General features: G+C 39.0%; 1 protein-coding gene across 2 annotated transcripts in view; it reads left to right on the plus strand.

Annotated features, from left to right (window-relative positions):
- Positions 1 to 1,748: 1,748 nt before the first annotated feature.
- LOC124407051 (optomotor-blind protein-like) overlaps positions 1,749 to 22,653 on the plus strand; it is a 78,557-nt gene continuing 57,652 nt past the window's right edge. The window contains exons 1-3 of one of the 2 annotated variants that reach the window (XM_046882854.1): positions 1,749 to 2,610; positions 5,276 to 5,341; positions 9,464 to 9,770. In XM_046882854.1, coding sequence (XP_046738810.1) covers positions 1,923 to 2,610; positions 5,276 to 5,341; positions 9,464 to 9,770 — 1,061 coding nt within the window. In that variant the 5' untranslated portion in view covers positions 1,749 to 1,922. The remainder of the gene's footprint in view (positions 2,611 to 5,275; positions 5,342 to 9,463; positions 9,771 to 22,653) is intronic. The other variant, XM_046882855.1, reaches the window with a different exon arrangement.

The following is a 22,653-nucleotide window of genomic DNA, read 5'->3' on the forward strand; positions in this document are numbered from 1 at the left end:
TGGCTGGGGCGCGCCAATCCCGAGGACGGTTTCTCATTATCGCCGGTCGGTCGGAGGGGCGGCTCGTCTCGCCCCCCCCACCACCGTCGGCTCGACCTCCCCTCCAGCCCCGGTCCGCTAGGCTTGCGGGCGTCGGCGCGTCGAGGGGAGGGGAGGAGGAGCCCCGACGGTTTCAGTCGGCGCGTCGCTGCCCTCCAGCATTCACGCCTACCAGCGTCCGGTGTATACCTTGCACGTTATAGTCCCGGGACTTTAGCACACCAACACCTCGATAGGTGTGGGGGTGAGCCCCAGAGGAGGTGTCAATCCTAGCGCTGCTCAGTGACCGTCGCGGCGCCACCCAAGTAACACCTTCGCCTTAAACCAGCGACTGCAGCCGAAACCCTTCCTGCTGCCGCAGCTGCATTCGGAGACGGGTTTTGTTCGGCGAGCGTGTTGAGACGATATTTTCAATAGCCGAGGTTCGCCGGCCGTCGGAACCTGACTAAACCCTCGCGCGTGTTTTTGCTTGTGTGACTTTAGCTCTGCGCTGTAATCACGATATCGTTCCTCGAGGAGGATCTGTAAGCCTTGATATTATCAGAGAAAATTTTTGGTGCGTCGATGGAGCCTTGTGAATAAACAGATGCGTATATAAACAGTCGTCGTGTGCGTCGGTGATTATGTTCTACAGTGTGATCAAGTTTCGTATTATAAATACATACCCAGACGAGGAAGAATAACGAATACACGACTAGTGGTGGTTTATTCGATCGTTATACACGACAAATCGTCCATCTACTGATACAGAGGAGGCCTGATTTTCCGGCCACCCTTCACCGAAGTGTCCAAAAGTGTGTGTTTTCTCAAGCAACGACTCGTAGTATATTCCGTCGCGATGCCACTGACTCTGATACTCAAGATTTACATGAGCCTGTCGAAGTTGTGCGGTTCGTAGTGTCGACGCTTCGCAGGCCCGATCACGGCTGGAAAAAACTCTCTAAGCTCGTTCAAAGACAGTAAGTAACAACTCCAGGGACACGAGTCGTGTAACCCGGCCAAAATCGAAACTGTATCAAGAACGAAGAATCGCTCGAAAGAACGAGCAGCTCGGAAATCCGGGCAAATCATCGAAGAACCTTTCATAGCTAGGTAACCCCCGAAGCCCGCGTGTATTCCTCTCCTTGAGTGTTCCGTGTCTGATGAAAAAAAAAGGATGGGAAAAAAACGACGAGGTTGATACGACGAGGGAGACCGATCTATCGTGCCAGATAGTCTATGCCGAGTGAATAGAATCGTCAAAATCGTCGTGTTGTAACAAGCGCTATCACCTCGGGTTGCTCGTCGCTACGTGACAGGGTTACTAATCCATGCATACGTGTGTGTACGCATATATATTTACATATGTGCATGTATATATATATATATTTTAAATCCAATACTGTGAGTGCGCGCGTGTTTGTGATTCGAGCCGGAAGCGGGCGATCGGTGCACTGATCCCGGTTCTCCGATATATCCATTCGTATTATCATTGCGAATACGTATGATAAATAAATAGTGGAGTGTTAATGGTATTATCGCAATATCATACCGACGAATGTTGTTGCGGTTGTAAAAACCGAGGATATTGTAAGAAGTAAAAAGGTGTGAAAATGATGACGGAGAGCTTCGGAAAGATCGGTATAAAAATCCACATACGGTGTCGCGTTATTACAATAAATAAATATTGCAATCAACAGCAGCATCGTCAGTAGCAGCAGGGATTCGGAGATATTCTTAGGATATCGCATCATCGGAAGCGCGACTCGCGTCGCGATCATCGCGGTGTTGATTCAACGTCGCGGCATCGAGGCGACTCAGGGAGGAAAGAAGGAAGAAGGAAGGACGAAGGAGAGAGGAAAGGAGCGCAAGAATCTCGCTGTCGGCGCGACTCGCCAGCCTAAATGAGATTCGAACAAGACTCGGCGTGCAGCAGGGCTACCCACTGCGCCAGCATTCCGCTCCTACTGCGGCCCAGGTTGATCTCGGGTGAGAAGGCTGATTCCGGAAGTGAGAATATCGGGCCGCGAGAAGACGGCAAAGAGTTGGAGACGAACGTGGCCGTGGCTGCCAGGACGGGTGTCAGGGGGGCGGTGGGGGGGCCTGGGATGGCGTACCCCGCACCGGCCGCGGCTCTCAATCAACACGCGCCATTCCTCACGATTTCCGGATCCGCGACGAGCTCGAGTCACTTGGGAAGCCATCTGCCGGCTCCTGCGACCACCAGGCCAACGGATTTCAGCGTCTCGTCGTTGCTCACCGCCGCCTCCAGCCACCCGACCCACCCCCAGGGGGGGTCCTCGTCTCAGGGAAGCGCGTCGCCGCCACCCGGCGGACCCGGAAGTCCCACTGCCGCCCCGGAAACTCCGCCGCCACTTCCGAGTCATCGGGAAACTTCTCACCCCTCCTCAGCGGTCGCGAACTACTTTAGCGCCGCGGCACTATACGCCGCTGGATTTTACAATCCGGTCGCTCACCTGCCCCCCACCAGCCCACCTAGACCCAACGGCGGACATCATCTTCAGGGAAAGATCATCTTCTCCGGCCCTCATCATCAACCCCATCTCAATCCCCACGGACTTCCTCCGTCCGGTAAGTTCTTGTTTTATTTCGAGTCTGGGGAACGAAATACCCACGGAAACAGGAAGTCTTTGCCAAATTTTCATCAGATTAGGTATTGTGGGGTCGCGCTTATAGTCGTAGGACTTTCTGCATAAGGTTAGGTACGACGGTTCTTGATTTTGTACAAAGTTTCACAGTCAGTTTGATGCGGTTGAAATCAGGGAATTTTTTCTATTCTTCAGAGATATTCTCACGCGGTTATTACTTATGCCCGATCACTTTGAACGTGGTCCAAGATTTTCTCGGACAAAATGTACAGGTTTACAGGTATAATTATTCTCTTTGACTGCTCACAATCAGTGATAAGTATGACAGTGATGAGTGTCGGTGAATTAGGTTCTCTTTGATTCTAGTGTACGATGTATTCACACGTCATGTAATACAGAAAGGCAAAAACTAACGAATGGAATCTCATGATACGTGTGTTAGACCCTTAATCTGCAAGTTGCGTTACAAAACTTGAGACAAAAGCTTAGACATCGAATAATTTATACATATCATGGAAATAATCATGAGTAGCGGGAAAAAATGACAAATTTGGAACAACGTAATTATTGTGATGCCAACTATAATATTGAGGCCTAACCTCAAAAAACAGCGCTGTAAAGATATAAATGGAACATGACAAATTTAAAGAGAATTAAACAACAAACTGGTTAACGAAGGTAGAAGAATTCATCGTAATTCGTAGGCATACAATTCTCTGGAGCTGTATAAATTGTTTAGCTCGAGAAATAATTTTCTTTAGTCCCGTAGGCAGAATGAGGTACGAAAAACGAAAATAACGAGTAACGGGTAAAAATATAGGAGCTAATTGAATTAATACGCAAAAATGTCAAAATTACTCGACTTTCCTACGAAATGTAATTTTCAGTTTTATTCAGATATATCTAACAAAGGTTTAATTCGTTTTCGCTTACGATTATAGTCGAACCCAGGATTATTGTTCGCGCGGGAAACTCGGAATGCAATTTCGCAGTCTTAGAATTTGACCGAATCATTTGAACACTCGCTCGGATATAAGCAATTGTCTCGATTCGCTGCTGCAGGCAACGAAACGACAAAGCGTGAAAAAAATCGCCGCGTGGAATGAATTTCGAGCCCTGTTGAGATCTCCGGTCCGGTTCACGAGGGGGATAAATCACGAACTGCAGCGTTCAATTCTCTTCTTCGACAGATAAGAGAGATCCGTTTGGAAAGTTTAACATTTTTTCATAATATTTATAACATATTTTGATTATAACCAGTTTATGTTATATTATTTAATTACACATATAATTGGTGCATATACATTAGACTGTATCAAAAACGTCGAATATTATTGTTTTTACAAAATTCAAGTTGGAAATATTCTTCGAAATGATGAAACAAAGATGCTGCCCAAGTTTCAGATCTTACTATTAATATTTAGCGGTGCCTCGTAACGATTTTTCATTTTCCATTTGAATAGTTTTGAATTTTATAACTCATCAACAACGCATTCGTGTACTGATAAGAACGGAATGTATTTTTCTAGGGAATTGAACGTTCTACAAAAAAGATCTGTTATCAATTTATGGTAATTCTACTCTTTCAAAAGTTATTTAACGTACTTTGTTGACGTTTGATCTGAAATAACATATTGACAGAGTAGATTTACGATGCAAAATGATACCAGAGCTTTTTTGCAGACCGTTCAATTCTCTACAAAAATACGATCTGGTATTACCAGTATACCTACTAATGCATTGACGAGTTATAAAAATCCAAAGTCTGAAACAAATTATACATACAACGAATATGAATGTATAACTATAGTCAGTTATGTCGTTATTCTTACAATTCTCGTCCCGTATTCGAAACCTGCATGTTTGTTCTTCGCTGAAAGCATCGATAGATTTAAAGATAGCGTAATTGATGTCTAAAGTACCGATAACTCCGCATATATATTGTTCACGGTTTAGCGGCACAAAACCTCGACGTAGCGGCCGTTCAAACGTAATCCGACAAGAAACACGTATGTCGTACAAATTCTCGTACAATATAGTTATAAAGTAATGCATAAGCAGCGTTTTCTACGCAATCGCGCATCGCAAAGGTATATATTATATAGAATATAATTATAGTTGTAAATGTGAAATTGCTTACACTTTGAGTACGATAAAAATTTTCAGTAAAAAATGTGGATAGAAATTTATTGTGCTTAAAAAAAAAAAAAAGGAAAGAAATTACGATTTTCTTATCACTGCTTCAAAACAATTATACAGAATTTTAGTTGAGTTTTAGCGTTGTTTTGTAAATAAAAAAAATAAAAAAATAAAAAGTCTGGTCAAAGATGCAGTTATGACGTTGGAAAATAATTATTAGATACAGAAAATTTATAGGAGTAAGAAAATAAGAGTTTTTACGTTGGAAAATTTTAGAGAACTCAATATCGAGGTAAAATAAAATTTGAAATCTTGGTCAGCTGTCCATAAGATGATTTTCGCTCTTCAATTGTACAATTCTGATATCATGCCATTCGTAAAAATTGCCGAATTATGCTGAATGTATACGCGTTGGTCGAATCGTGTGTATTTTTTACATTTCAAATAGTTTTTCTAATTACTATAGTATTATTTTTGAAACGATCTTTTTTTTTCTCGTCCTTACGCAGCTTCTTGGCTGCTTTCTGATCAGGATTGGAGGTCGCCCGCTGCAGCTTTAACTCAAAATTGGAAGAGTAAGAAATGCATAAATTATTTTTTCATACCTCATCACCTTTTTGTTTAATCACACATTTCGAAGGAATATTTTGCGCGATTTAAATCAGTCAAAATTCTTGCATTCTACTTATAGTCTGTAATTATTCACACATTTACTTAAATTATACATATATATGCCTTTACATACACTGAATTTGAACACAATTTTGAATCAATTAACCCTGGGCGGCTGGATATTACACAAGATTCATTACGACTAGGTGTCGCGTATATTTTTAGCCAACCTGTCAATAAACTGAGATTAATACTTAACTAGATGTATAATCACAATAACTGATGTTAAGAAAACCTGTAATTGTGCTTCTGATTTAGTTTCTGTTACGCAGGCATTTGCGAATGGTCAATTTATTTCATTAAAATAACTGCTTGAACGCTTTTTCGCTGTTACTTAGCCTCGCGACGGCCATTTCTGCACCGTAATTCGTGAATTATATTATGTCGTCCACGACGCTGCGACAGTTATATAAATATACCGGATTCTTTTGCACTCCGTGCTAATTTGGATTAATTACATTACGACTTTCCACTTGTCATTAAACTGGACGTGCAAAGTTTGTGTTATATATATTATGAATATTGACTTCAGATTGGATCAGAGAATTTTTCCCAATCTCGTATGTACATATAATATACATACTTGATTTGAAAAATTTTAAAGTATCACGTGCGTTAAATTTATATATTCATATGTATATCGGTCGATATAAACAATCATTCGTTAAAACCGGTTTCTTAATGTTATTCACACGTATTATAGGTCTGATATCGCAGTCGCGAATGATTCTCAATTTACTTGCTCTGAAATTTAGTAACTATGTGCGCATGTAACATCCATACAGTGAAACGTTCGAGCAAAGCTCTTGAGAAAGAAGCGAGAAAAAGAAAGGCGAAAAAGAAACGATCAACAAGTGAAATGGGGGAAATATGCGTATATTATATTCCAAAGAGCCGAGTCTAAATGCCCGGCTTTATACAAGTTATCTTTTAAGTGTAAAAATATTTTTGCCAATCCACCGGTTAAATTCTCCGAATGAACTTTAACGAAACGTTGAAACCTGCTCTTGTAATTAGATTTTTTCAATTTATTTATATGCACGAGTTTCTCGTCGAGCTGATTCGATCGCGAATTTACTGCGCCTCTTGCTGCAGCAGTTATAATACGCCTATAATCGAATATTCGCTGGAATGCCGATGTATTTCTCAAAAAATCGAACTTAATTTTGGAGTACCTTGAAAAAATTTAAATCATCGGATAAAAATTACCCGCAATCAGATCTACGAATCTCCAGATTTATGATGCGCGTATAATTTGGCGAATAACATACAAAAGGAAATATTCATATATATATATGTATATATTTATACACATGAGTCGTCTGCAAGATTATCGACGCACATATTATACCTTAATTAGGCTTAAATGTAGGTAAATATTTCGCTATCGTCCGACTTTAGCTTCACGTCTTTTCTATTTATGTGAAGTACGCTTGATTGATATGCTTTTTGTATACATTTTATTTTTTCACCTCGTTACGTGCACGTCTGAATAAAAATCATCGAAAGATGAACATCGTTTTTAGTTCTTGAATAAAAAGTGTCATTTCTTTACATAAGAATTTCCTGCATAACTTGATGGCCCATCTGCGAACACCTCTTACAATTATCTAGATTTTCAGTGTAATTAATAAAGGACTGTCATATTTCATCTTAAGAGTGCAAAGTGTTGGTGATTCGTTTTTTCCCTACGGGACACAATTTAAGTTTTTGTTTCCTAGGATTAAATTGATTCAAAAATCATAATTCACACATCGGTGTTTTAATAACAATTATAATCCTTTTTTTTATCTTGTCATTTATTACTGTTTCGTATTGTAATATGCGAATAAATAATTAACTTGCAATTCAGTCGTCAGATCAGCTGTTCATTTCAACTCTTGTATAATATTATTCGCAGCTGTGAATATTATACTCGTCATAAATAACACGTCTCGATTCATCTTTAATTGCGCGATTATACTACCTGACTAGAAATCCAAAAACTCGTTATCAGAATTGATTTTAATTAGAATCTCTCAGCAATCGTGGTAGGTATATTTATTATGAGAACATGATTATTTTCATCCTTATTTTACGTAATATATTACTTTTATTATATAAATATATGTGTTGGTACTCGGGAATTGTCAATTTCGGTTTTAACTTGCGTTTATTATCGCCGAACATGTTTCTGAATATTAAAGTCCGATTCCTTTCTGACTTATAACCACATAAATACGCGATTAATCGTTCGGTAATATCAACCTAATCTACTGTTGGGTAAAAAAATTCAACTATCGCCAAGAAGGTGTTGAATTATAAACGCTGCAGGCTTCATTAACGATGTGTGGAGTCAATTTACAGAGAAAAATTGTATCGTAATTGAGTATGCAAATTCATTACTATTTAATAAATACTTTGTAAATTCATAATATGGGTGTATGACTTATAAAAAAATCCACGCGAATGCCATTAATTCATACACATATGAACTTATTTTTCAGTCAAAATATTATTGCGTTATTGATTGTAGTTTTTAAGAGAAAAACAAATGACAGCGGCTATTCGCTATGGTTTTTTCGTAAGGAATTGAAGATTCCATGATTCGACTATAATTCAGCACTATATACATCACACACACATATATATATATATATATATATATATATATATATATATATATATATATATATGTTCCAGTTTTATCACGAGTAACAAAACGTTTAAAAAATTATACACCCACTTGATAATTTTTCAATCTAAAAATATTCGCTGCCATATACATCATATATATATATATATCCATATATACACACACACACAAATATACCGAGTCACATTAATTAAGCTGACGATCAAATTATTAATACTGCGTCTTTAGATGTTATGTAAATTTCTAATTAAACGTTTAAGTGCGTACTGTACAAATTGTTTTTTATCCATATTTATTTCTTCAAGTATTATTAGACAACAACGTAGGCACTTCAATTGTACGTCGATATTGTAAAAGCGGGGGACACGCGGACACGCCTCGAATTTCTCGACCCTTCTCGTTACCATGGCAGGCAATTGAGGAAGTAAAACAAATTAAATATGCATTTATTGAAATTACGTTAGGTACGGTATAAAAGTTTACGTACCGATTGTGTATATATATATATGTATATATCTGTATACATTCGCTGACAGTATTTTGACTCCATTTGCAATTCTCGTTTGCGATGGCGTCTGACGTCGAGTCCACATGCCCAAGGCATTAATTTTTGTCTTTTCATGTATATATATATATATATACATGACCTATCTTGCGTCGATGTTCGCAATAGTTTTCCGAATTTATCATCCAACCGACGAATTTTTTCACGTAGGTTAAATTAATTATTTTGAAAAAACGGTGATTGGACGTTGTTAGGAAAATTTATGTCGTATAATTGTATCTGCATATAATACAAGTGCCGTCGCATCGAATCGCGACCTTAAAATTCAAATTCGTTTATACGTTTTTCGCGTGTGCGTCAGTCGTTTTGTTGAACGAATAGTGAAGCAGGGATTCATTCATTCATTCATTCATTCATTGCGGATTGGCGATTAGTAAGCAACAAATAAATTCACTTTCTTACATTCGAATGGTGGAAATAATTTTCAGGAATGTTTCAACATGAGCAAGATATTTCAAGGCGGTGAATTTGACGAAAAGCTCGTTACCTTGAAAACAAAACTGAGGTGCCATAAACTCATTAGGACAGTAATCGCAGCTTGTGGAATGTCAGGCTTATTATACTATGAAAAATTTCACTTTCATGCGTACGTTTAGTTGTTACATAAAATTTTTGTAAAATGGCCATCGTTACAATATATACCGATCTTACAGTCATACAGTCTTATTTTCTCAATATTGCAGCATTAAATCTGTATTCCAATTCAAATAAATATTTTAACGAAAGGTGAAAACTTCTCCTCATGTATAATATCGGGGCCTTATAAGTAGGTATATACTTTGTTAAATTTCTATCAACATGACGAGTCTCCGCTGCCTGTTTCAGGGCTGGGTTTTGGGCCCCACAACCCCGAAGAGGCCCAAGCAGCGGTGTTGGTCGCGGCTTTGCAGCAAAACCAGGGCGGGCCCGGTGGTGGGATGAGGCCCTTGAGGTATCCTCTGCCCCCGCACATGCTGCCTCCGTCTTTGTCGCTGACGCCACACCTCGCGGGTCCCGTCCTCGCTCTCGGACCGTCCCATCACCTCGAGGAAGACGGTGTCGTTGACGACCCTAAGGTCACCTTGGAGGGTAAGGAGCTTTGGGACAAGTTTCACGAACTCGGCACGGAGATGGTCATCACGAAAAGCGGCCGGTAAGCGGAGCATTTATTTTTCTCTTATTTTAATCTCACGCAATTCTAATCCCCTCATCATGTGGCCTATAGGCTGAGGTTCGTACCGTTAATTCGCAACGACGATATGCTAGTTTAATTGAGAAAAGTCGTTATTTAAATCTTCTTCGGTGTGTCGTTAATTTATCGTTACGAACTTCACCCTCAATCGTCTTTCGATATAACAAATAGATTCTAATTGCATATTAATCTTGTAGGCATTGTTATAGTTTACTTGGTGAGAAAGGATGAAAAAAAATAATTTATTTTGTGCTATTAAAATTTATTACAACTCAGTGAATTTTCATTTCGAATCGGAATTTTTTTTTCTCAACAGGTGATTCGTATGCAATTGTGTCTGTTGTTTCTGGATGTGCCATTAAAAATTTCTTTTCCATGTATTCATGTACAATACCTAATTTATTTATTCTTATCAGGGAATTATTATATCTCTAGAGATTTCGAACGCCATGAAATTCTATAAATTTTTTTTGCACGCTTTATTTTGTTAATATTCAAGGTATTTATCAGCGAGAATAAACTCGTGCCAATATAAATTTTAGAATAAATCCACATTGAACCGAAAGTGAGGAATAAAATCAAACGAAGAAAATTACAACTCTGTTTTATACAGTATATATGAGAAATTTCTACGAAATCAATTGCAGAATATCACGTGTTACGATCTAAATCTATCAAATTACACGCAGAGTTTCACACGTAGGTACCTATATTAGGTATTAAGCAAGCCTTGACTAAATTTTCCGTTCTTTCGCGTTGTATATTTCAAAGCTTACACGGTATATTGATATACATGTAACGTTATATACCGACAGTGCTATATATACCCTAAGTATACTTTAGTGTATTTCGCACGATATGTATATATATATATGTACAAATATAACGCCTTTCGATTATATCAGGTGCCTCAAACCCATACGGTATATTATACTACGCCACGTCGTTTCTATTTTTTCAATATAAATAAATATTAACGTCGCGTAACTTTACCAGTTGATTTATACATCGCGTTAAACCCAGCATGCATAAAATGCATTATTAAGTTTCATACGAGTCGTTCACATGCGTGAAAACACTTTGCGAGAGCTAAATTTTTGTCGAACAACAATTTTTTGCACACATCAGCTACAGCAGTAGATAGACTTTGTATTATCCTCTTTATCGACCGTCGATTATTTTCAAAATTTATGTAGGTACTCAACTTTTATTCACGTAACACTCCAGACCCGCTTCAGGCTCTGCAGACACTCGCGAGGAAGATAAAGTTTGCCGTTTTTATCTCTTTCTTTTAACACTCCAACTTTAACTTCTTCTGCACGTGGAACGGAAATACACATCGCGAGTTGCGCCGAGTTTGCAAACACAATATCAGCTGAAACGGAATGTCTCATACTGGTGTAGGTATATTACACGTCATATTTGAAAAAACAATCACGCTGTATTAACTTGTGACAAAGTACCGATTTTTACTAAAATATGTATAGAAAAGTAACACTGAATTGTCATCACCTGCAGCAGGAAATGGAGAATAGGTAGTACAACACAGTGCGTTTAACCCCCTCTTGATTTTTCCATCGTGAAAAATTGCACAATGCAGATTCGTTCTGTTGAAGAAAGTAATCGGACTGGTTTACCAGGTTTTTAACCACGAACCATGAGAATTTGGCCGGCCATTGACTCTTTGCACATGGCTGAAAAATCACCTTATGGTGCAATTTTACTCTTTACTGGCAAATAATTCTCATCCATAAATCCCATTATGTGAGATGATATAGCGGCAATCAATTATTCTTACACAACACACTATATGCCGTACAACGTGTCAGACGATTAATTAATACCTGTCTACGCCCACCTGGCTTACTCGTCGTGTGTCATGTCCGTGAACCGCCTACGTGAACAATATATATACGCTGCACACGACGTGTTTTATACGGCCAAGTAAGTAGAAGTAAGTTTTAATAAAGTAAGACTTTGGGATCGATGATCAGGTCTTCTTACTGCCGTTTGACACGTGATGTATTGTAAAAATTTTCGTCTTCCCGTTTGTAGTTTTTTACTTTTAACTCGCTGTATTTGTGCAGATTGAAAAACGAGAATATGCGGAGAGTAAAAGAGAGAAAGAGAGAGAGAGTTTCTGCAGTCAATTATGTTTAATTCATCCAATTCCGTGTCCTCCACGCGTTCTTCAAAGCGTTTATTTGATTTAAAAATCAGTAAAATTAAGAGCCGTGAAACCATAACCGGCTGACGGATTACCTACATTCGTTCTATGTATTCTCGGATTTCGCCTTTTTGTACAGACACAAAGAAGCCAATTAAGAGCGTTTGATGAGTGGATATACAAGAAAAAATTTCGAACGAATAATCCAGCAGCTAAAACAACGAGAATTTCACTTAATCCTCATCTACAATCATGTTTAGCCTAAAAATCTCGGTGTAGAGTATTTAGGACTACATTTCCTTCAACTACGTCACTGCATGAATCTTGAAAATCAGTTTTTAGATATTCAAAATATCACGAGTTGAGGATTTGATTTTTTCAAGTTATATCGGATGGATTTTGTAGACTACATTAATTAACAACATACGTAGGTTATATAATTAACTCTCTGTTCTAAGAGAGTGCATCTCGCTTATTGCAAGCACAAAACACCGTCTCACTATCTTTATGTACACTAATCAACGATCGTCACCTGTCGGCAGATCGCACTAAAAATTTCAACCACAATGTAAAAAAATACTCTGGCGTCAACTGTTAAGAACACGATTTTCCGTCAATTTAACGTTATTGGTGTCTATGCAACACTATCTAGTAGGAAAAATTTCAAGATTAACTCCAAAAGTTGTTCTTTATATAGTATAATTCCACACCGGCTAATGTTCACATGCACCCAACTTTGTACAGTGCAATGCGTTATTTAAGTTATAACAGCAACATTTCCGGGTTGACCAGAAATCACTTCCAATCCAATCACGTGCAAAAAATTGCGTTCAATAATGTTTTACTTTGTTGATTATTTTTTTTCAAAGCAAGTATACAAAAGATACAATTTCTTCATCTTTCAATCCATTACTTTACCCATATTTCACGTTTAAACATAATCGTACCTACGTATATTAATTATATCAATATAGCATTATCATGTATACACAAACTTCCGCCTCTAATTCCACATACCTATACCTAATAATCCTGAAACGTATACAAGAGCGATGTGCAGCGACCCGAGTATGATGCAGCAGCGCGTGATTTAGTTCACTCTGATCGAACGTCACACATTCACAGGCACACACATGTACCCGCGTCACAAGCACGCGTTGAAAAAATCGTCTCGACCCCGTCCTCTCCCCCCTCCCCCCCATCCCCCCCATCAAGCCTCGCCCCCTGTTTCTCCGTCCCCTCCCCACCCCCCACCCTCCTCTCTCGCCCCCTGCAGCCTTTCCTCGCACTTTTTTTCACTCCTCGCGATTCGCCGTCCTTCCCTTCTCGGGCTGTTCGCGAGGGGAAACGCCGTCATCTCATCTCCGTCGCTCTCCTCCGCGCGTCCCAAGGGTCGCGGGTCTACCTCCGACTGCCTATGGTAATTAGCCCTAGTAGCCCCGCGCCGCGTCACGCGTGCAGCGTGCAGCGTGCAGAGCTTCGACCGTAGGATTCGCGCCGCGCCGTGGTCGGTGGTGTAAAAGCCTCGTCCACGAGCGTGTCTCTGTGTTCGTTCTACGTGCTGCCTGCCTGCCTGCCTGCTCACATTTGTACCTACACCTCGCACAATTTTCTATTGACGTTTCTTCTACCGCGGTTATACATACGTCGTTCTTCTACTATTGCGGTTGTGTGGCGCTGCGTGGTGTTCGCCTTTTGCACTCGTAAATGTCTTTCTAATTATGCAATTATCTTATATGTTTACCTCTGCAGGTATATGTGCTTATTGCTTCTTTATTAATTGGCTTAAACACTTGCATTCGTGAATATTGTTGTTTTAATTTGTATTCAACAATTCTGATTGGGATAAAAATTGACCAAATATTGCCGGTGTGGACTATACTGTTGAACTATTTTTGTGGTCTATTTAGAATTTGTATTATATTGATGTTGAAAAATATTCCATGTAAGATCAGAACACATTTCTTCTTACGGTGATACGAGGAAACTTGTGGAACTATAATATTATTCGGATTATAGAATTGTAATAATACTTCGAATTGAAAGAAGAGATAATTAACAATAAGGGAAATATTTTACGATATATTCTTTTAGTTTTGTTTACTGCTCGTTCCACATAAGTCTCCATGCAATCCGGCAGGTTTTATTGTATATGATTACAAGTATTTGTTTGGTCATTTCAGTGCGCAGCTGACGATAGTTAAATCAGTTGGAGCAACGTTAATATCTCTAATATAATGATCCACTGTAGCCAGACATATGTTTAGCGCCCATAATTCGATGAGCCAGAATTTTGCCGTAAATATGCAACCGAAGTATCTGCCATTCGTAAAAATGTAGCTGATGTGAGATGAGGATTCAGCGTTTAAGTTATAATTGAATGTTCTAACCGCGAGATAATATATTTTATATTTGTAACAACTGAGTGACACACGGCGCCATCTAGAGGCGCAACGTCGTATTATACTTTCTGTTTCGTCCAACCGAAACGTGTTTCCTTTCACCAAAAACGATATCGCGGAAATAAGATTGCAGTCAACCGGATCGCGATATCCTTTTTATTTCCCGTGAAAATTCTCAATAGCCCAAAAGTATCCGCGGTGCATCTTATAGGTAGTACAGCAATGCTGTAATAACGCGGAGCTTCGTACCTAACCTAACCTATACTTGCACATGTGTCTGATATAGAGTTGCATCTCCCATACGTGCACCTGTGCTCGGCGCGTAAGCGCGTACGAGATATCGCTTAATATGCAAACCCGGGCTTCGGTATAAATCAATTTGTATCTATAAATCAAAAGTCGCGTCGAGCGGATTCGAGTCGAGTCGAGTCGAGTCTCGGCCACACATATATCCATCATGAAAGGGGTATAATAATAACCGATAATTACATATTCTGTATCTCGGCGTTCAGCATCTGCTCCGGTGCGACGGTGACCGGTGTGGTCTACATCTCAATATCATCATCCGTGCATCCGTCGTATCGCAAAGGGTGTGGAGGGGGGAGGGAGGGAAGCGCGCGCACACAGACAGAAGCGAATCGCTCGTAACGCCTGCGCGCCTGCGCGCTCGCGACGTTTCAGCCAGCAGCAGACGAATCTCGCTGCAGATATCGCGTTATGGCGCGCTCTGCCGGGAGAAGGGAGGGAGTGAGAGAGGTTAAATCGTCTCGCGTCGAGATATACGTACGTACGTGCATCGCCTCGCCCTTGCAGCTAGCTCGACGAGGTAAATAACTGGGTAAATAACCGGGCACATAACCCGGGAGTAAATAACGCAAGGGCCACCTAAGTATAGGGTTGGCCTTAACGATGTTTGTTTTATACATTGGCAGCCTCTTCGAACCTGTAATCTTTCTAAACGAGATATTACCCGAGCGGCCCCGATGCGAAACCCTATACGACACCGTATCCGGGCCGAGCTGTAGCAGGACGAGGACGAGGACGAGTCCTCGCGCCGCAGTCTCGTCTAGTCGTATCCCCGACTCCGCTCATCTGGGCCTCGGGCCCAAATTTTCCCCTCCTCTCAGCTCGCCACCCATCTTCCCAGTCCCCTTGCCATACACGGCTCGTCGATCTTTCTCTGCCGAATTTCGAACCATTCATCGACGGCTCGCGTGCGCCAATATTTTTTACAAATATTGTATTATGGAGGGGTCAATTTTTGAGCAACGAACGGTTATCGAGTGTATGTAGAAATGATGATAGGTAGAAATAATGTGACAGAACTTGAATTATTTCTCAATAATTTAATACGTGAAAGAATCATTTGAAAAGTTTGGAATTTTTTACCATTTAGCAGCTCTTAATGATAAGGGATTCTCTGCAAAGATGTTGCTTGATTTTTTATTTTTTTTTTTTTTTTGGTGTAAAGTAAATAGTTCAGTATCTGAAGACGTTTAAAAATGACGTTCGCCCAAAGGCTTTTCGATCATTGCAACTTTCGAACCGTTTGAAAGACATAGGGTTTCAGATACACATCCTTACCGTGAGTATTTCTTTCCCCCCTACGTAAAATTAATATCTCATGTAGAATGGAGAAGAACGATGTTTGCTTTCGAACGAAACACCCTAAAACACACAACTATACGTCACCGTGTTGGGTCGTGTAATTGCAAAGTACAACAGGTTGCAACAGTTGATGCGTGCCGCAATCTCACTCAACCTGGTGGAACTTTTTTTGATTATAAACATGAAACAATGCGTCGTGCAATACTTACCCTAAATCGTTTTCGCTCAGTGTATAAACTTATATACTAACCAATTCTATACTGTTTTTCATGTAGCAAACATGGCAGTAAAACTTTCATATGATAATCGTATTAAAATTTTGTCAGCTCCGGGTTTCATGTTCAAAAAATTTCATGCTCTCACAACTGCCCGATCATCTTATATCCTTTTAGACAAGAACTGGCCTCCGTTAGAGAAAATCGCGTGACTTTGGGGCCCGATAAGCTCCCAAATGACAATGGCAAGCATCGAAAATTGGTGTAAGCCTCCGTACGCTTCGGGCATTGTTGTTGTTATTATTATTATTATTGTTGTTGTTGTTGTTATTATCATACCCGTGCCGTTGTGTGTGCCTTATAAGTAGACACAGCGATGAGGCAACCGAGTTCCCAGGGTGTTCGCGTGCAGCTCGGGTGGTCTGAAACCCCGCGCGATGTACAATCGCGAATTCGCGTGCTTGACGCGAGGCGCGCTCCGGAAAACAATACCTATGCAAAGTGGCATATCAGTCTGCCTTGGCTGTAGCTCGGTATGCGTAGAGATAACAATTGGTGGCGAGCCGGTGCTAATCGGGTTTTAATAAAACCGACAGGGGAAAAAGGTATAATGAAATGGAACGGGGGAAAAGCCTGTGGAATACAACTTCGCTTCGTATATATCCGTATGTATACGTAGGTATACAAGCCTGTATCATTATGAATTATCTGGAGATATCATTACAGTCATGCAGGGTGCGAAACGCTGCGAATTTCTTCTCGTCGGTTATTATTTGTTACCGATATTTTCTGTCAGCTTCTTTAAGCAATCAGTCGATCAATCAATCAATCGATCGATCAATTTACTAATGTAAGGAAGGGTTCTCATTTGTGGACCTAATATGGACAATAATTATACCATCGTTAAACAAGTGTTTGGGTATAATAGTTTTGTTTTCTTTTAACTGATATGTGGAACACTCGAAGACGTCTTTTGGTGCCGGTATGAAATTATGTACCGATCGATTGAAAATTTGCGGAATAGAAGAATTTGGGTAGTATTGGTGTAGTGTGATGTTGCGAAAAAAATTGTATAATCTGTAATCTTGAAAGAACAAATTTTCGATGGACCAGCAAATTTATGTTTTTTGATAAACATAAGTTATATATATATTTGACATGTGCAAAATATTATCCAACGTCATGTTGCGAAAAAAATTGTATAATCGGCAATCTTAAAACAATAAACTTTCGGCGATAATCAATGGACCTGCAAGGTTATGTTTTTCGATACAAATAAGTTGTACATATTTGAAGCGTCCAAAGATTATCTCTCGTTATTCGCGTATACAATATATAAACTGTCGGTACAACATATTATGAAATAATTGGAGTCCAGATTATGTTGAATTATGATATGATAGTGATAATTTGGTATTTATAGACAATATAAAAATACATATTTCCTATCATTTTCACAATTTTAATTAATTTCACCGCAACGATACGTCGCGTAATATTAGATTTGCACACGTTTAACTCAGATATAATTTCTTTCGCCACGTATTGCGGTATTATTATTAAAAAAAAAAAAAAAAAAAAATCAAAGAAAAACTGACGAATGACAAATGAATCTCTAAATCTGTATATACGACAGGTCATTAAGAATCACGCAACATGGCGGATTCAGCAGAAGCGTATATAATAGCGTCACATATTACAAGTCTGGGTGCCGAACCGAATAAAAGTGTTTTTTTTTTTACCCTATTTTTTTATGTTTCTACTCTTACTTGAACTTTTTTCACTTAAAATATGAACAAAGATTACACACGTATTACACTTAACTTTATATTTACATGCATGTGTAAGAGTGAGGAGAGAACAAAGTGTTGAATAGGCTCGCAACTCGTGGCAGAAAAGCGAAAAGCGAAAAGCGAAAAGCGAAAAGCAAAGAGCGAATAGCGAGAAGAAGACGAGGTCGCGAACATGTGGCGGGTAAACGTGGCTCCGGGGCATCTTGGGATTCTTCTCGCGAGAGTGAGCAGGACCCAGATGCACATACCGCCAACCCTTTCATTATCTCACTCATACCCGTCACGTCACGTCTTCATCGCACCCATTTGCCGGCTCTCTCTGGACCCTCTCGCACACTTCTAGCATACCTATATACACCACCTACCTATCTACCTACCTACCTACCTACCTACCTACCTACCTACCTACCCACCTTAGCTGCATTCGGAATACATTATTTTATTTCTCATTTCTTAGATCATACTTAGACACACGCGCGTATACGAACTATACTTGAAACACTAAGTATCACAGTATATTTCCTACTTTTACTGGCGTCTATAACATGCTCGACGTTTATAAGTCAGTGTTTCCCTCGAAATTAAATTTTTCTTTGTATATTTTCAACATTATCGACATCATAGATCTGCAAAATCTATTTGAGTGTTCGGGTGTAAATCTTTTGTATAATACACACAGTTCTCTTGGATTTCATAATTTCAGTATTTCTATATATAATAATTCAGAATTGAAATTTCGTAGGTGACAAATCGATGTGTGTAAATTGAAAAAAAATGTGTAAATAATTTTTAGATCATTTTTCTCGACTGCGAAAATATATAATCTGATATTTGTCGACGAGATTTTTTTCTTCTTGTTTCCAATTTCTTGACAATAATTAATAATTGAATACGAAGAAAAATTATTCGACAAATAGCTGGCAAAGAAAAAAAAAATTACGATTGAGCCGAGCTGGAATACCCTATACTTCTCGATTATACCTCGTAGAGTATAAAAGCATCTTGGCTCTTTAGCGTTTCAACCACGCGGTGTGGCATCGCCGCCTCCGGACAAATAATCAACTCCGATATGCGAAATTGGCGGTTATACCTCTGCCTGTGTATACATGCACTATGTATAGCCTCCACGTTTCCAAAGTCCGACACATGTATTCACGATATATAGGTACATATACCGTGCATATATATATATATATATACATGCAATTATCTGTGGCTGGTAACGTCACATTTGTGCAGTTGTAAATTATCCGCCAATTATCACGTCTGATTTTTTTCCACATCATTTGAATACCAAAATGGCTCTACCATATTGCCCCAATTTCAACACCTTCGTTTTTATACATGTAGGTATATACATATAATGTACGTTTAGTATGGTGTAATTAAAAATATGAATGGAGGAAGTCTTAATTTTGGAACTGAAAACATATTTGCAGTCTTTGGCTATATTACTTTAAATGAATTTTGGAAAAAATGAAATTTGGATTTGGTATCTAGGTATCATAAATGTGTACCGAAGATTTTAACGTTTAAATATTGTAAGTTTTCTAGCATTGAAAACTTCGCTTACCGATTGCAATTTTTCCAAATGAAATAGTCGTTGAAAAGAAAATATTGAATTTCGCTTTTGGACGATCAACCTGAAAATATTCTGCAAATAGTCCTGAACCCCATTTTCCGTAGTTTAAAGATGTTGTGCGGTTTTATGCAGATCATTTAATCGAACTTTATCTAATAGCACAGGTATAACCTGAATCAATAAAAAATGGTAGTTTTTAAAAGCTAGATAAAACTGGATTGCTTTTAACCGTGATAGATTTTTATAAAGTTTGTCAAAAATGTACCCTGCAATTTACTTTAAATTTCGAGAATTTTCGCTCATCATTACAGATTATAAAACTAATTTGTCTTACGACTATCTCTTACGACGATATATAAAAAAGAAAAAGACTAAAGAAAGCCGGACCGGCATTTCCGGAAAAAGATTTCCCTTAGTTGTAATATGCGTGTCATGTCGTAAGAAATCTATGCGAGGGAAATGAACAACAACTAGCGGTTAGTTATAGGAAGCAGATAAAATTTCTTTTTCGATATCGCTGTACACGTAAAGAAGCTCGAGTCCCCGCGATACGATAATCGTATCTGTATTATAATTACACGGTAGGCGTGTAGGACGGATATCGTTAAACGTAAACACGTATTCGAGAAAATCCATCACTTGTAATTTGTAATGCGTGCAGTTTCACACGATTCGCTCTGATGACGTGAATTTAGATGCCGTTATCTGTGCTCATGTTTCTGCGATCCTGAATTATCTGTAGGAAATGAACCGTATATACTCTATAACTGAAAAATTGTGCTTTTTTTGCTACCTTTTAAAGATAAAATTTACATCGTTATTGTATGACGTGGTATGATTCGGTCATCATATCCGCGACGCGTAGTTTCGTGCGAAAGACAATCAAGTCGTGTCCAAAATGGCGGAGTAATGGCCTCTTGAAGATATCGTTGCCGGGGGGGGGGGGGGGGCTCCTCTTTAACCACTGTCACTTGAGAACCAAGGTCTGCCAGCTTTTCTAGCCTACATAGCTTATTATGCCATGAGAATAAGTACATCGCATATGTAGGTACACAAATACAGACTTCCAAAGGTGTGTTTACTGCAATTTTTTAGTAACGATTCCGTCTCTAAGTATCTTTTCTGAAAAGTGTTAAAAAAATTTGAAAACCCACAGTAGAAGATCCAGTCTTTGTAATGAGGTATAAAAGGTTCATACTTGAATCAAATTGAATTTTCTTCTCGTTCGACTAAATTGAGTTCGAAACGACACCTCACGAGAATCACGAATTCTATCCAAATCACTGCGAAATTATAGAGCGAAGATGATGACATCCTTTTTTCCCATCGAATATGAATGAAATTTTAATGTTGAATGAAAAAGAAGATGCGTTTCAAAATTTTTGGGCCATGATGCAGGTGCATAGAACATCAGGTCCCCCTTAAACATTGACGAAACCGAGTACCTAGTGTTGGAAGCGAGCGAGCGAGCTGGAAGCAGCCAATTTCTGAATGCAAATAGAAAAGGGTGTCGGGGGCGTGCAAATAGAAAGTGCATCAGCCTCTTATATACTCTGTTTTCCTTCTCCATCGTCGTCGTTATAACCCATGGACCATGCAGAGGCGTCTCCTCCCTTTTGAATACGGTGCAGCACATGCGGTGCAAATCGCACCTTCTCACACCCGCATGATACTTCTATATGTATATATATATATACGTATGGATGCATGCATGTATATACAGATTTATATATATATATATATATATACATATATACAAAAATATATATATATATACATGTATATTACGAATTGAATGTTCCGCTCGAGTTTTCATTCCAACGGCGAAACACGCGCGTGTGAGATGCAGGGACAGCACACAGTGAAACTGCACATGTAGGTATGTATACGTAAAAACCTCAATACCGACGCAGCTCGCAGTGCATTCTTCACCCGTTCATTCATTACACCGCGTGGGTTCATTCATCGCAGCCGCGTTTTCACCGCGGAATAGAGACGGCCTGTGGATTTACCTTTCGTTATGTATGCGACCGTAGAGGGCTTAGCCCTCAGGAGTTCGGCTTAGGACGCTCTTCTCGGCTGCATTCGCGAGTCGAGGCGCTAAAACTACTCTCCCTTTTTAACATCCCGAGATCCATTTTTTGATACGAATTTCAACCTCAGTTTCTGCGTGGCCTCCTTTTCTCGGATCCCATTCGCTCGTCTCGTTCGCCCTCTGCAGCTTTTCCAACTTTAACGTGTCTGCTGCGCACTCCATTTCTTAAAGAGTCGACGCGTGCTCATCGGTATATTAAATTCTCTAATTTTGCATTTCTGAAGGTGAAAGTCGCTGTTATCATTTTTTACAAATGCATTTTTGTTTGGTGAAAAATTACTATTATACGTAATAATATCGTGGATAAGTGGAGATTATAACTGATTTTGTTTTTCTTTTTTTTTTTTTTTTCGATTTAGTCTTAAAGAATCCGTAGCACATACCGAGGAACAGGTTGAAAAATTGTGACCGACGGAAAGTTTACTTAATTATTGATATAAGTAGGTTTTATTTTTAATGGTTAGCATCGTTGCAGTGAAAGTGCAGACGTTGAAGAATTTTAAACTAAAAAAAAAAAAAATACGTACCTCGGAAGTTTCGGGATAGATTAATGAGGAAAACTTTCATTTTCTCTTAACTTTCATATGTATACGCCCAAAAGATGAAAAAAAAAAATAAAAACAAAATAAAAACAAACGTAGATATGAATAATTTAAATTGTATATTTGAGCTTTCACACGGCATAGCCAATAATTACGTGATAATATTCGAGATTGTAATTTCACTGCGGGCGTGCCAAGGAGAATGAATGTAAAATACAAAAAAACAAATCTGTCGACACGACTTAATAAAAAAATAACTGTCTCAAATAACTGTCTCGTGACCTGTCACCAGAACTCATTTATTCCATATCCCACACCGAAAATATATTGTGTAAAGTCAATACATCTCAACGTGAAATTAATTTAGATACACAGGCGTTCGGTTTACTGGAGATTACAATTTGCGTAAAATTAGTTCGAATTGTAATAATGTTCCGTTC

The sequence above is a fragment of the Diprion similis genome, chromosome 6 (assembly GCF_021155765.1).
Source record: "Diprion similis isolate iyDipSimi1 chromosome 6, iyDipSimi1.1, whole genome shotgun sequence".
NCBI classification, from domain to species: Eukaryota; Metazoa; Arthropoda; class Insecta; order Hymenoptera; family Diprionidae; genus Diprion; species Diprion similis.